This window comes from Symphalangus syndactylus, chromosome 3 (assembly GCF_028878055.3).
Source record: "Symphalangus syndactylus isolate Jambi chromosome 3, NHGRI_mSymSyn1-v2.1_pri, whole genome shotgun sequence".
NCBI classification, from domain to species: domain Eukaryota; kingdom Metazoa; phylum Chordata; class Mammalia; order Primates; family Hylobatidae; genus Symphalangus; species Symphalangus syndactylus.
Window position 1 is genome coordinate 28,566,231 of NC_072425.2, and position 14,012 is coordinate 28,580,242.

At 42.0% G+C, this 14,012-nt stretch overlaps 1 protein-coding gene across 3 annotated transcripts in view; it reads left to right on the forward strand.

Annotated features, from left to right (window-relative positions):
• The window catches only part of ASTN2 (astrotactin 2), a 1,055,774-nt gene that overhangs the window by 1,000,574 nt on the left and 41,188 nt on the right, over positions 1 to 14,012 (forward strand). For 2 of the 3 annotated variants that reach the window (XM_063636816.1, XM_055271311.2), the window contains one exon: positions 7,867 to 8,727. In XM_063636816.1, the coding sequence (XP_063492886.1) occupies positions 7,867 to 8,104 (238 nt within the window). In that variant the 3' untranslated portion in view covers positions 8,105 to 8,727. Of the gene's footprint in view, positions 1 to 7,866; positions 8,728 to 14,012 lie in introns of those variants that run through there. The other variant, XM_063636815.1, reaches the window with a different exon arrangement.

Genomic DNA, 14,012 nt, shown 5'->3' on the forward strand with positions numbered 1-14,012 from the left:
TATCAGTTCCAACTGAAATAGCTTTGGATTGGTTGAGACTCAGTCATTTCTGTCATCAAAATACACATTTTTGAAAAAGTCTTATGATTTCTTCTGAGTGGATGAAAAGAAAAAGCAAATGCAAACATTTTCAGTGGTCACCTTACAAATCACATTTCAAACCTGGCGTTAAAGGTATATAACCAGGGGCAGTATCTGAGCTTCTGACTTTCTGTTGGATAGGAGCAAGCTGAGGCTAAATTTGATATAGGTTTGTTTTGAAAGTAACACTGATGAACTACTGGAAAGTCATAAAACCATGGCTTCATTGCACAAGTTCATCACACCAGCTTAAAAATATATGTGTATATATCCATAGTTTAAAATGAAAATATCTTTATTTTGTTTTGAAATAATTATTGTTCATTATATAAAATCCAAATGATACAGAAATATATAAAATAATGAAAATTGTGCACCTCTGGGCCACATAATCCCAACCCTACCCCAGAGATTACATTGTTAACAGTGTACACATGTATTTCCGTATACAGATATGGATATGCATGGAGATGGGGAAACAGATACAGGCTTAAGAATACGTTCACGTCTACAACCACAGCTCTATCATCTCTACTATGTTTAACAAATACATAAATTATGCTCTGTTATCTACCTGTTTCTGTTTAACAATATGCTGTACAAGTTTTTACCCACAGATACATATGTAAATGTTTTATCTTTTTGAAGGGCCCTTTAGTCATGCAAATATGTGAATGTATCACACATTAATCTGGTTGTGTATTAAAAACCAACGAGATTTCTTACAGTTTCTTTGTTATTATAAACAAATCCACATAAACCTTTTGCCCACTTACCTGATTTTCTTTAGGTCCACATGATGCTTTTATGCCATTTCATTCCTTTTATTGACCCCATTTCCTTCCTTCCTTCCTCCCTCCCTCCCTCCCTCCCTTCCCTCTCTCCCTCCCTCCCTCCCTCCCTTCCTTCCTTCCTTCCTTCCTTCTTTCCCCAAGATGGAGTCTTGCTCTGCCACCCAGGCTGGAGTGCAGTGGTGCAATCTCAGCTCACTGTAACCTCTGCCTCCCAGATTCAAGCAATTCTTCTGCCTCAGCCCCCCGAGTACCTGGGATCACAGGTGCCCACCACCACACCTGGCCAATTTTTGTATTTTTAGTAGAGATGGGGCTTCACTGTGTTGGCCAGGCTGGTCTCGAACTCCCGACCACAAGTGATCCGCCCACCTCAGCCTCCCAAAGTGCATGATTCCAGGCATGAGACACCACGCCCCACAGTTTGCATTTATTAATTCATTATTCTTGCACAGTAAAGAGCTGGACACCAGAGGAGACCTACACTGTCCAAGAAGCAGGTGAGAAATATTAGTTGAGCACCTATTATTGGCCCAGTTATTTATATTTCATTTAATATCCTGAACAATAGATTTTGAAGATTAAGCAACAGAGAATCATGTGGAGTTATATAAACTGTCCATAGTTGCAAGGTCTAAACACTAAGTGTTGGAGTCCGAATTTAGAATACTGTCTTCTGATATTCAACTGGTGTCCTGTAAAACCACATTACATCCCAAGATATGTGCACAGCTAAGAAAAAATGTGATATGGATCTCTACAGATAAATAAATGCTTCAGCAGCAAATGGGAAAACATGACTTATGATAGCTGGGACAATCTGGAAGACTTCCTGAAGATGAAATTTCAGTGTGACTTTGAGTCATGAATAGAACCTCAGCAAAAGTGGTCCTCTCAGCCCAGGAATTCAGTGCTTGACAATTGCGTCACAGCAAATTTTGTTGTGAAGTGAGTGGTCATCAGATGATATTTCTCTGTGGATCAAGGCTCTCATGGCTTTTAGATTAAAAACAAATAAACAACAATGGCAAACACCTGCTACAACTCCCACTGTAGTGCACACCTTTCCAAAACATACTTGATTTAATCACCTGCAGTGATGAGGAACCCGCTGCCACAAAGAATAACCCATTCTAAATTTAGAGGACTTTAGCTTTACATTTTTTATTATTTTGAGCCAAATGTGTCTTCTGATAATTTTAGGGTGGCTGTGTCATAATGCTTTGGTGCCTTACGGCAGAGGATTGAAACCCTGCCCTATCCTCCTGTCACCCTGGTCAAATCAATGACTGGCTGGAAGCTCATTTTTATCACCTGTAGACTGTAAAATTGGGTTGAGGATTAGAAGTAAAATAATGTTGCATAGGTACAGTTTCTGGCACATAGTGGGTGCTCAATCAATTATAATCATCTCTGACCCTCAGATTGTTGCCCACTTGTCTTTTGTTGCTACAACAATGTAACTAATGGCCTAAATCTTCTCTTCCATGGGCACTCTCCATTCCTGCTTTCAGCTCAGCAGGCTTGCTTTTGAGACACCCCTCAGCATCATGATCTGGCTGCAGTTTACATATGTCCCTCTTACCAGAAGTGTCGGGGGTTCTCCAGATGGAGCCTGACGAGGACACCATGAATGAAGCCATTACTTCCCTTAACCTCTGCCCTCTCCATTTCTGAAGGTTATGTTCCCATTTTTTTTGCAACCACATCATGTCCTCAGTTCTCATTAAGCTTCGGGTCAGCTAACACAGAGGCACTTAAGCTCAACTCTGTAAAGCAGGGAGGAGGGAGGGAGGCAAATGGGAATGTTTTCTTCCTGCCTGTCTTATTTTTCTCCATTTCAGGGTCCCCTTAGAAATTGGGTCTCTGTCCTGTCTGATAAGTGAGTCAACAGCTGATTGGGAAATGGTGCTGGGAATAGAATGGTTCTACAGTCCCAGAAAAGTGGCATCTGGGCCCAGCCCCTGACTCTTTCACAAGTGATTCCTGTCTCAGTCTCTCCTGCTGATAAAACAATAAATTAGTATGTGGTGGCCCTCCCTCACCTCTTGCTTCCTATCCCAGTGGGTCTGAGTTCTAGCTCCATGAGGAAGATTTCATTTCCGGTATTTGAGAAAAGTGGTCACTCTGACCTATGATTTCCCCTCCAGGGAAAGCTTGAAGCATGCCTGGCCTTTTGATTTATGGATCTCCATTGCCTACAATTTATTAGCCAGCATTTTTGTCTTTGGTCTCTCTCACTCCGACGCTTCCTTCTCCTCCCCAGCCTTTGAGCACCGCCAACCCTTCTCTTCATGGCTTCACTTTCTGAATTCTTCTTTATTTTCTAAATGCAAACAGTGGTTCAGTGCTTGTTATGTACAAAGTCTTGTGTTGGTTGCTTGTAGCCATCATTTCGTTTCAACCTAACAACAGCCCTACAAAATAAATCTTTCTATTTTCATTTACACAGGAGAAAACTGAGGCTTAGGGAGGTGAAGTGACTTGCCCTTATGGGCTCTAAATCCTATGTCCTTTTCACGATAATACTCTGCTTTGAATCATTGCTGACATTTACTTAGAGCTAAGCAAATTGTCCATATTATCTCATCCTCCCAACAAAACCGTTATTCTCATTTTATGGATGCTACAACTAAGAGTCAGTGGCATTGAAGAATTTGCTCATGAACCACATAGCTGTAAGTTATAGAGCTGGGATTTAAATTTGAGATTCTAGAGCTGACACTTCATCTTGACTCTGGAATCAGGAACCCTGGTTCTAGCTTTGCCTTTGTTACTAACTCAAGGTGTTCCTTAAAGGCAAAATCATTTTCTCACTCCAAATATGTTTTCCTAATCCATGCAAAAGGAGGCTTTGTCTGTTCTTTTGGAAGAAGGGCATTTGGGCATATTGGAAGAATTGTCTTTTCCAACTTCATTTTGTATTTATATTTATTGCTTACTTCTGTGACTATCTAATCAGAAAATGTCTCTCCATTGCCCAGAATAAAATCCAAATACTACATCATGGCTTGGAAGAGTCTGCCTGGTCTGATCTCTGCCAAGCTCACTGGTCTCCCACCTATTCTTTGCACTGGTTATTTCAAACAACTAGTAGTTTATGTTCTCTCCAGTCTAACTTGGAATGGGCTATTTCCTCTGCCTTCTCATCTACCTGAAAATGCTGTTTCATTGTTGAAGAACTAGCTCAGGTGTGGCGTCCTCTTGAGAGACTACTCTGAATCTCCAAACTGATGACTGGTGTCCATCTTTTATATTCCCAGAACAGCATGGGTAGTATTCCTCAACCCAGTGCTCTGCCCCTGAATTAGAGGCTGTTAATATTTCTGTCTGCCTGTCTCTTGTCACTGACTTATAAAGATACCCAAGGCTTAAACTAGTTCATATCTGTCCCAGTGCCTGGTACACAAAATACACCTAATGATATAATAATGATGATGACAATGAGAGTGATGGTGGTGGTAGTAATGACAATGGTGATGATACTTTCTAGCACGCATCAGGTGCTTACTTTGTGCCAAGTAATTTTCTAAGAGTTTGACATGTACTGACTTAACCCTCACTATAACTTTATGAGGTGAGCCATCTGCTGTTCCCTTTGCATAGATAAGCAAACCAAGAATAAGAAGCTTTTTACCAGTGTAGAGAAAAATCAGACCAACACCTGTAAGTATAACAGTGGGAAAGTTAACACCTGAGTGTGCACTCCACTTGGTTACTTTTTTTTTTTTTCAGATAGAGTTTCGCTGTTGTTGCCCAGGCTGGAGTGCAATGGCACGATCTTGGCTCACTGCAACCTCCACCTCCTGGGTTCAAGCAGTTCTCCAGCTTCAGCCTCCCGAGTAGCTGGGATTACAGGCATATACCACAAGGCTTGGCTAATTTTTGTGTTTTTAGTAGACACAGGGTTTCACCATGTTGGCCAGGCTGGTCTCAAATTCCTGACCTCAGGTGATCTGCCCACCTCAGCCTCCCAAAGTTCTGACATTATGAGTGTGAGCCACCGCTCCTGGCCTTCACTTGGTTTAATTCTGTGTTTTGCCTCCTTCCACTCAGTTCTCCTCAAACAAACAGAAATATTTTTAAACAGTTCAGCTCCAAACCTTTTACTTTGCTTCTTGAAATCTTTCAATAATTCTCCCACTTACTCTCAAGACAATAATCATAGATAACATTTATTGACAGTTTGCTATGTGTTTGTTAATTTTTTTATTTTAAAAATAACACTTTGTGGTAGATACAGTTATTATTTTCATTTTGTGGGTAAAGTAGGAAAACTGAGGGACAAGTGGTAAAGCACTTCACTCAGTATCGCACAAAGTGAGTGGCTGAGCTGGGATTTGAACCTGAGCAGTCGGTGTTCTGGAGCCTGTGAATGTATCATTATTCCATACAACCACTGCCCTAGCTCCTAGGCTCCAACAGGCTGGCTCTGGCTCCTTCCAGTTTTCACTGTGTCCCCACTTGTACACTGTATTGCAGCTATAAATTCTCAGAACATCTACGCATCTCTTATCTCTATGCTTTTACCTTTACTTTTTTTTTTTTTTTTTTTTTTTTTTTTTTTTTGAGGTGGAGTTTTGCTCTTGTTGCCCAGGCTGGAGTGCAGTGGCACAACCTTTGTTCACTGTAACCTCCGCCTTACAGTTTCAAATGATTCTCCTGCCTCAGCCTCCTGAGTAGCTGGGATTACAGGTACCCACTACCACGCCCAGCTAATTTTTGTATTTTTAATAGAGACAGGGTTTCACCATGTTGGCCAGGCTGCTGTCGAACTTCTGACCTTGTGATCCACCCGCCTTGGCCTCCTAAAGTGCTAGGATTACAGGCGTGAGCCGCTGTGCCCGACCACCTTTTCCTCTTCATCTAACTCCTATTCATTTAGGAGACTCAACACACGTTTCCCTTCTACTATAATAGGAAGCCTACTTGGACATCCTTGATCCTACTTAAGTACCTTCCTCTGTCTTCACACAGCTCTCGTGACTTCTTTTATAATTGCTTTTGTCACTCGTATTGTCATCTCCATTTGTCCGTCTTTTCTACCAGAAGTTCTTCCACATAATAAATGCTCAATAAATCAGCAAGAAATGACCTTATCTCCTTCAACTTCACAACAGCCTCATTTTGCAAATGAAGAAACAGATTTAGAGATGTTAAGTAAATGTCCCCAGGACACAGAATTATTAAAGAATGAAGCCAGAACTCAAATGAGAAGGAATGGAAAAGAAACTCCTCAGGCTCCTCTTGGGGGGGCACTTGCCCAAGGGGAAAGAGGACTGTGGATAGAGTGTGGTTATGAAGTGATGAATTCTTGGCACCTCAGGAAATATTCCACCCAAGTGGAGAACTATACAAAGAGGACTTTTTGAAAGGCACCTCATAAATTGTGCCCACAAAATGTATACGCATAAGCTCGGTCCTTTTTCAGCTGCTATGCAGGTGCCTAACACAGTCTCCCATTTGTGGGGTCTGTTGTAAAACTCCTTCCCTCCTGTGGTATCAGAGGAGCGTGGAGAGGACAGCAGGAGAGAGAACCTCTCATGTAGCCTCGTAGGGTGCCTGGGCATCTTGAAGATGCTGGAATGTAGAGAAAAGTGGTTTCCACATGGAGACAGGCACCTTGACACTGAAGCTGACTTGTAATGTGACCTGGGATAAAGACATTCTGTTCCTTCTCTAAGCCTCAGTTTCCAAATTTTTAATGAAAGTGGGTCAGACTAGGTCAGTGGTTCTCAACTTGGGTGATTTTGTCCCCAGAAGATATTTGGCAATGTCTAAAGACAGTTTCACTGGGGCAAGGGTGCTATTGAAAATTCTTCAATGTCTAAAGAATTTTCACAATTCACAACTGGGGAAAGGGTGCTACTGGCAGTAGGTGGGGCCCTGGGATGCTGCTAAAAGTCCTATAGGATTGTTCCCACAACAAAAAAATATACAGCCCAGAATGTTGATAGTGCCACCTTTGAAAAACCCTGGACTAGGGGATTGCAACAATCCTTCCTGGCTTTATTTGTCTATGCAGCCATCAGATCTCTCCCAGCTCCCCTCTCTGGTGCTGGATATAGGGCTCTAGATAAGTTCTTAATGACATCCTCCATAGTACAGAATGATTCTTGGTAAGGCTAGTCTTCAGCGTAACCTTGATCCTGAGGGCACATTCCAGCAATCCTTTATAAGAGTAGCTATCATTTATTGGAAGCTTACTCTGAGCTCTATACCAGGCATTAGGCGTTTCTCATACTTAAGTTGAGAATAAGACCATCATGACTTTTTTAAAGGTGGGAAAAAATGAGACACAGAAAAGTTCTGATGTGGGGACATATATATATATTTGATGAAAGGGAATCACAAAGGGCAAGATTTCAAAGTTTCCAGACTGGGAGAAAAGAGTGTGAAAGAGTTCATGAAGTGAGAACACAGACAAAAAGGGACTGTGGGTGGTCAGGCCTAGATTTAGATTCTTCCCAACTCCAATGGCCAACTTGATGTTTGCCTTAGTCAAGTAGTGTCACTATTCTGAGCCTTGCTTGAGCTTCTCACCCATTAAAAGGGGGTAGACAATACATTCAGGATAGTTATAAAGGCTAAATAAAAAATTTAAAATATATGTAAAGTATATACCCAGTGTCTAGCATATGGTGTCAATAACTTTTGGTTGTTCTTGTTGCTTTTTAATCATTATAATAATATCTGTTTGATTAGAGTCCAAGGCTGGTCACCTTTGAACTCCTAGGGCTCCCATATCCTAGAAGTGAAAATACTAGGTTAAAGGCTATGCCTCTTGTTCATTTTTTAACACATCGCACAATTGAAGAAGATAGGTTCTAGGGTAATTTTTGAATAAGTGTTTGAAGTACCACACTCCGATCTGGAATAGATAGGAAATGGTTGGGAGAAGAAGTTACCATTTGTTTGTTGACATTTACTACCTCAAAGGCCTAACTCTTGATCTGGGCTTCTTTAATCATGGCTGTCTCATCCTACCTTTCAGGAAGGCCCACCTGATTCTACGGCGACTGGAGAGGGTGAGTAGCCACTGCTCCAGCCTCCTGCGGAGTGCCTACATCCAGAGCCGCGTGGAAACAGTGCCCTATCTTTTCTGCCGCAGCGAGGAGGTCCGGCCTGCAGGCATGGTGTGGTACAGCATCCTCAAGGACACCAAAATCACGTGCGAGGAGAAGATGGTGTCAATGGCCCGGAACACGTACGGGGAGTCCAAGGGCCGGTGAGGGAGGGTATCGCCCTCCGTGAGCACAGAGACTCTCCATGGGAGGGGGAGCAGTATTCTCCTGGATCCTGGGGCCTGGGTGGGCTGGGGGACAGCTGAGGATGGGCCTAGCAGATGAAGCTTGCCAGCAAGGCCAAAGCAAATGGTTTCTCCTGTGGATAGTGGACAGAGACCTTTGTAACCAATGGAATTATTCATTTTTCTCTATCTTTTATTTTTTCAAAGATATTATTTGACTCTATCAAAAGTCTCTCCTTTTTAAACCTTTTCTTATGGATGGCTGTCAATCCCGAGGCAGAAGTTTTCAGGTGGAGACCAAGCGGCCTTTGCTCTTCTTCCTCCTTCCTGCCACACTCTGCTTTCTTCCTGCCATGGACCCCTGGAGGAGACCTATGGAGGGACAGTTTTGACCTGACCCCTAGAGGAGACAGTTTTGACCTCTTCAGCACCAGGAAGGAAGCTCTGGGGATGGTTGCAGTGAGGAAGCATGGGTCTTTAAGGACTTCTCTCTCTTTTTTGCTGGACATTATTGAGGTTGTGGGACCCTGCCTCTTCCTGCTACCTGTGGATCTGCCCAGAGTCCCTGCAGGCCTGTCCATGCATTAAAAATTCCTATTGTCTCTCTTTCTGCTTGGGTGGTATTTCTTACCAAAGGAATGTGCTTGAGAGACCTCTGTTTATTCACTTATTGAGTATCTACCCTGTGCCAGTCACAGAGCATATGCAACTAAAGATAGAGAAGCTTCCTTCCCTCAGGGAACTTATGGCCCAGTGGAAATTATAGAGAAGGAGTCTGGTCATTTCAAGTTGTGCTAGAGGAAGAATGGAGGTTCTCTGCACTCACTCTTAGAGCATGAGACATACTAGAGGGGTCCTGAAATGCTTCCTTGAAAAACTGATACCTAAACCCAAAGGATGAGGAGAAATAAGCCAGACAGAGAGGTGAAAAAGATGGGATTTGCTTGCCAGGCACGGTGGCTCATGCCTGTAATCCCAGCACTTTGGGAGGCCAGGGCAGGTGGATCACTTGAGGCCAGAAGTTTGAGACCAGCCTGGCCAATATGGTGAAACCCCGTCTCTATTAACAATAAAAAAAAAAAAAATAGCAGGGCATGGTGGCACATGCCTGTAATCAATCCCAGCTACTTGGGAGGCCGAGGCACGAGAATTACTTGAACCTGGTAGGCAGAGGTTGCAGTGGACCGACCTGGAGCCACTGGACTCCAGCCTAGGTGACAACTTAAAAAAAAAAAAAAAAAAAAAAAAAGATGGAATTTGCTCCAGGAAGAAGGGATATGAACAAAAGCCCAGAGACAAGAGACAATATACCTCTTTCAAGGACTGAGAAGTTTCCTTAAGAGTAGGGATCAAAATAGGAAGTGTTAAAAGGTGAGGCTGGGAGCTTGGCAAGGCATTGGAAGCTTTGGGCAAGAAGCTTGACACTGTCTTGAAGCATCCATGACTATTTATATGACTAAATAGTCAACTAGCTCTTTAAGAAAATCATTCTCACTACAGGGTGAAGGATGGATTGGAGAAGGCCTCAAAGAGAGGGGTGCCATTGTCATTTTCCATGAAGGAGGTGATGGTAGCTTAGGGGGAGACATTCCAACACTGGAATCTCCCTTTATGTATTTTGTAAACAGCTTTATTGAGGTATAATTGAAATCTCCTTTTAAATGGTAATTGCACTGCTTCCAGTGTACCCTTCCCTGGGAGGGTAATGAGTACAAAGAGATGTTATAAATTCTTAACACCCTCATATTAGCTCAAATAAGCTACCTAGCTTGAGCAGATGGGATGCAGGTCAGGTATATCATAATGCAAAGATGACACCTGTTAAGAGAGTATAGCACTGTGGGGTTTCAGAAGAGGAAAAGATACTGAATATCAGTAAAACATAAGACATTCAAAATATGCCTATCCTCATTTGTCTAGTGGTGAGGAAAAAAGAAAAAACAATGCCTACTTCTCAATTTGGCGAATGTTGATGAGATTGACAATCCCCTTCCTGATAACCTACATATTGAGGGCATTTTTTTTTTTTTTTTTTTTTTTTTTTTAACAAGATAGTTTTAATATATATGGCTTTTAAATACACAGAACAAAAACCAGTAGAACTAAAAAAAGGAATGGAAAATCCATAATCATATTTGAAGACTTTAGTATATCTCTTAGAAAAACAGATTAGACAAAAAATAAAGATACAGAATAATACAATCAACAAGAGTATCTAGTTGCTATTTTTTTTTTTTTAATATATGAAGAAAAAAAAAAAAAAAAGAATGAAAAGAAGAATAACTTTATAAATGATCACAGAAAGAATGTCATAACCATACCCTTAAGAATAATTGTCTGATATTCTGATAAAATTATATACATAAGTTTCTCTCATAGGAAGATAGTATTTAATACTTTAAGAATTAAATTCTTCATATATTGAGGGCATTTTTTTTCCCCAGGACTCCTATCCATTTGGGGAACATGGGTAACACAAAAGAAAACAAAGCAGAAAGGGATTCTTCCAACCTTGGTGCCTGGGATGCTTCTCAACCTCTCACAATCTAAGCTCTAAGGCACTAGATTACTATTATTGGGTTTATGTTTCTCTAAGTATACAGGTGGAGCTTCTAAATGCCTCTCATGTATACCACTTCCTGGGTATACATGAGCTTTCAGAGAGCTATCAGTTTGCTGGGCCTGGGTCTCAAGTTTTCAGAGAGCTATCAGGTTGCTGTTGCTTTCCATTGTCTTGACCCAACCTGAGGAACAATTTAGCTCAACAGTTGCAGAAAATTACAACACTCAATGTGCTGGTGTGGTGGTCTGAGCCTGATTAAGTTTGAGTCTGACAACACTGCTATTCACCAGCTATTGCCCTTAAGGGAGTAACTTGACATCAGGTTTCTTATCAACAAAGTGGAGTCAATGCTGGTGCCACCTCAAGGGGTTGTTTCCCAGCTTGAATGATAAAGGAGTTAACATGCATCCAATGCAATGTATAGTGTTTTTATTTTATTTTTTATTTTTTCTCCTGATAGAGACAATATGCATAATACTGTGAGTCTTGGGCAGACATCCAGGAAAATCTGGGTGGGAAAGACCTAGAGAATTCTGATTAAAAGAAAGAATGAATGATTTTCAACTCTGTCAGCTATGTGAATTGTAACTAGTGTTAAAAACTTAAAGAGAAGTAGTCACCATGGTGGAATTTAATGCAGTAACAAGACCCCCAAAGAGAAGTGTGTCGTTAAAAAAAAGAAACATTCTTGATGTGTAAATGAAGCTACTGGGTATGGTGCCCTGGCCACTGTATGACCAGATTGGTCCATGCACTGCCACGGAACTTGCCAGGGAAGCTCATGTCACAGTATGCTGGCAAGGATGAGACTTCTCATGTAGTCTTCACCACCATATAAAGAAGTTGTGAACACACAGAGGTGTGTGTTAGGGGTGCATAGGAAATCACCCCTAAATGACTTCCTCCTTCTGGATGGTCAAGAATTATCTTCTCTCAGCAGGCTTCATGATAAAGTGTGCACTACAGACAAATGCTGGTAACTACCATTTAAGGGATCCTCATCATACCGATGGCTCCACATACTTATCCCATTTAACCATGGGCAAAAGAGTCATGTGCTATTGTGGCGATCATTTTACAATTCAAGAAACTCAGGTTTAGGCAGACTGAATAACCTGCCCCAAATCCTGTAGATAGTAAGTGGTGGTATTGAGATACTGAGATCTAAACTTGAGCAGACAAAGTAATTCCAAATGATGAGCACTGTGTATGCACACTACCTGCTAGGGCTACTAAGTGCAGTGCCTCCCTTCTCCATCTTAAGTCAAAAACTAAGTCTAACTTCCAACCAATACCTGAGTACTGATTTCCAGGTTTGGGGTACTAACATGAACAGGATCCAGCTCCTGTCCTTAAGGAACTGCCAGAATTTAGCTAACCAAATACAGTGTGATAAAATCAGACACTCTGGAGTCAAGCCAATCTGGGTTTAAATATTGGCTGTGCAATTTACAGTGAGGCAGGGCTAACCTTTAAGAGAAATTTAGGAGGCAAACTCAACAGATATTGTTAACTAATAAGCTCAGGTTAGCTGGCATTAACTTAACCTCTCTAAGCCTCACTTTTCTCATCTGTGAAAGGGATAAATATACTACTTCAAAGACTGTTGGGGAGATTAAATTAGATGATGTATATAAAGCCATTGGGTACTTGAAAACAAAAGTTCTTAGTAAATAGTTATTATAATGACTTTTTTTTTTTAAGAGACAGGGTCTCACTCTGTCACCCTAGCTAGAGTGCAGTGCAGTGGTACTAACACAGCTCATTGCAGCCTCAACCTCCCAGGCTCAAGCAATCCTCCCACCTTAGTCCCCCAAGTAGCTGAGACTACAGGCATGCACCACCACACCCAGCTAATTTTTGTAATTTTTTGGTAGTGTAATTTTTCTTCATGTTGCCCAGCCTTGTCTCGAACTCCTGAGCTCAGTCATTTCTCCCACTTCAGCCTCCCAAAGTGCTGGGATTATAGGCACGAGCCACTGTGCCAGGCCTATAATGACTTCTTTACGTGAGAAAGTGTGGGTGCAATGGACTCTGCCATTGGAAGGCAAGTCATCATCAGGAAAGCCTTCATAGTCAAAGGATTTCTAAGAGTTCAGTAAGTAGAGTAGTGGAAAAAGGGCATGAGGGACAGAGAGACTAGCATATTGATGAAAAAGTGTGCCATATTTGAGGGATAGTGAGCAACTGGTGTGGTCAGGGAGATGGAGGATGTGTTTGGAGAAGTTGTCAGAGCCAGACCACATTGACCATTGGAAGGCACTGGACTGAAAGTAGAGGTGTGACATGGGCAGATAAGCATTTTCAAAAGCCCCTTCTGGGTGCAGAGTAGGAGAGTGGGGAGGAGAGAGTTAGTGGGAAGGAGACTGGATAGGAGACTATAGGTATTGTTTAGGAGGAAGATGAGGAAGCTTGAGCTACGGCCATTGCAATGATGAGGCTTGATCTGAGAGGTGTCAAGGAAGTTGACTCAATAGTATTTGATAACCAAAGCCTGATGACTTGGGTTTTGTCTTTCCCCACTGCTGACTGAGTGTTAGACTGGGCAGAACTAGCTGGGGCATGAAGTGAATGATGAACCACATGGGTTCAACGGACAGTGTGCATGGATGAGGCGTGATTTGCACCATGCAGAAACAGTCATTGGGCCATCAGAGAGCCAAGAATAGAATTTAGCTTTATGTGAAAACCATTCATGGCCCTGAGTGTAATTATGCACAAATGTGCTATGATTTTCAAATGCAGGTGTGGGAACCATAGCAAGGGGCTTACGTAAGTAGTGTAGAATTTTGTGGAAGTGTAAAATACTGGACTTATAGAAATAGTGCTGAGTTCCCTCCTTCTCCTCCTCTCCCTCCTCTTCATCCTCCTCCTCCTCCTCATCCTCCTCCTCCTCCTCATCCTCCTCCTCCTCCTCATCACTATCCTCATCCTCATCACCATCATCATTTAATTGATTGCTTACCATAAGACATATTCTTTATGTAAACATCATTTCATATACTTTATAAATTACCATTTCTTTCAAAGGTATGAGAAATGAACCTAAAGGAACTTAAGAAACTCTCTGGTCTCAGGCAGCTAGTATGTGGTAGGACCAAATTTCAATCCAGATCTCACTGGACTGCAGAATTTTAACTACTATACTCTATTGTCTCCTCAGGTAGAGACCTCTGGTCTAGTCTTGCTCCTGAAGTAGAGCTGCTATGTGACCTTGAGCAAGCCGTTCACCCTCTGTGGGACCTGGGTTCTCCATGTGCCCCCACCACACTGGGGGAGATCTATGTGTCATGGATGTGAAAGATTATATCAGATGATGACTCAGGTA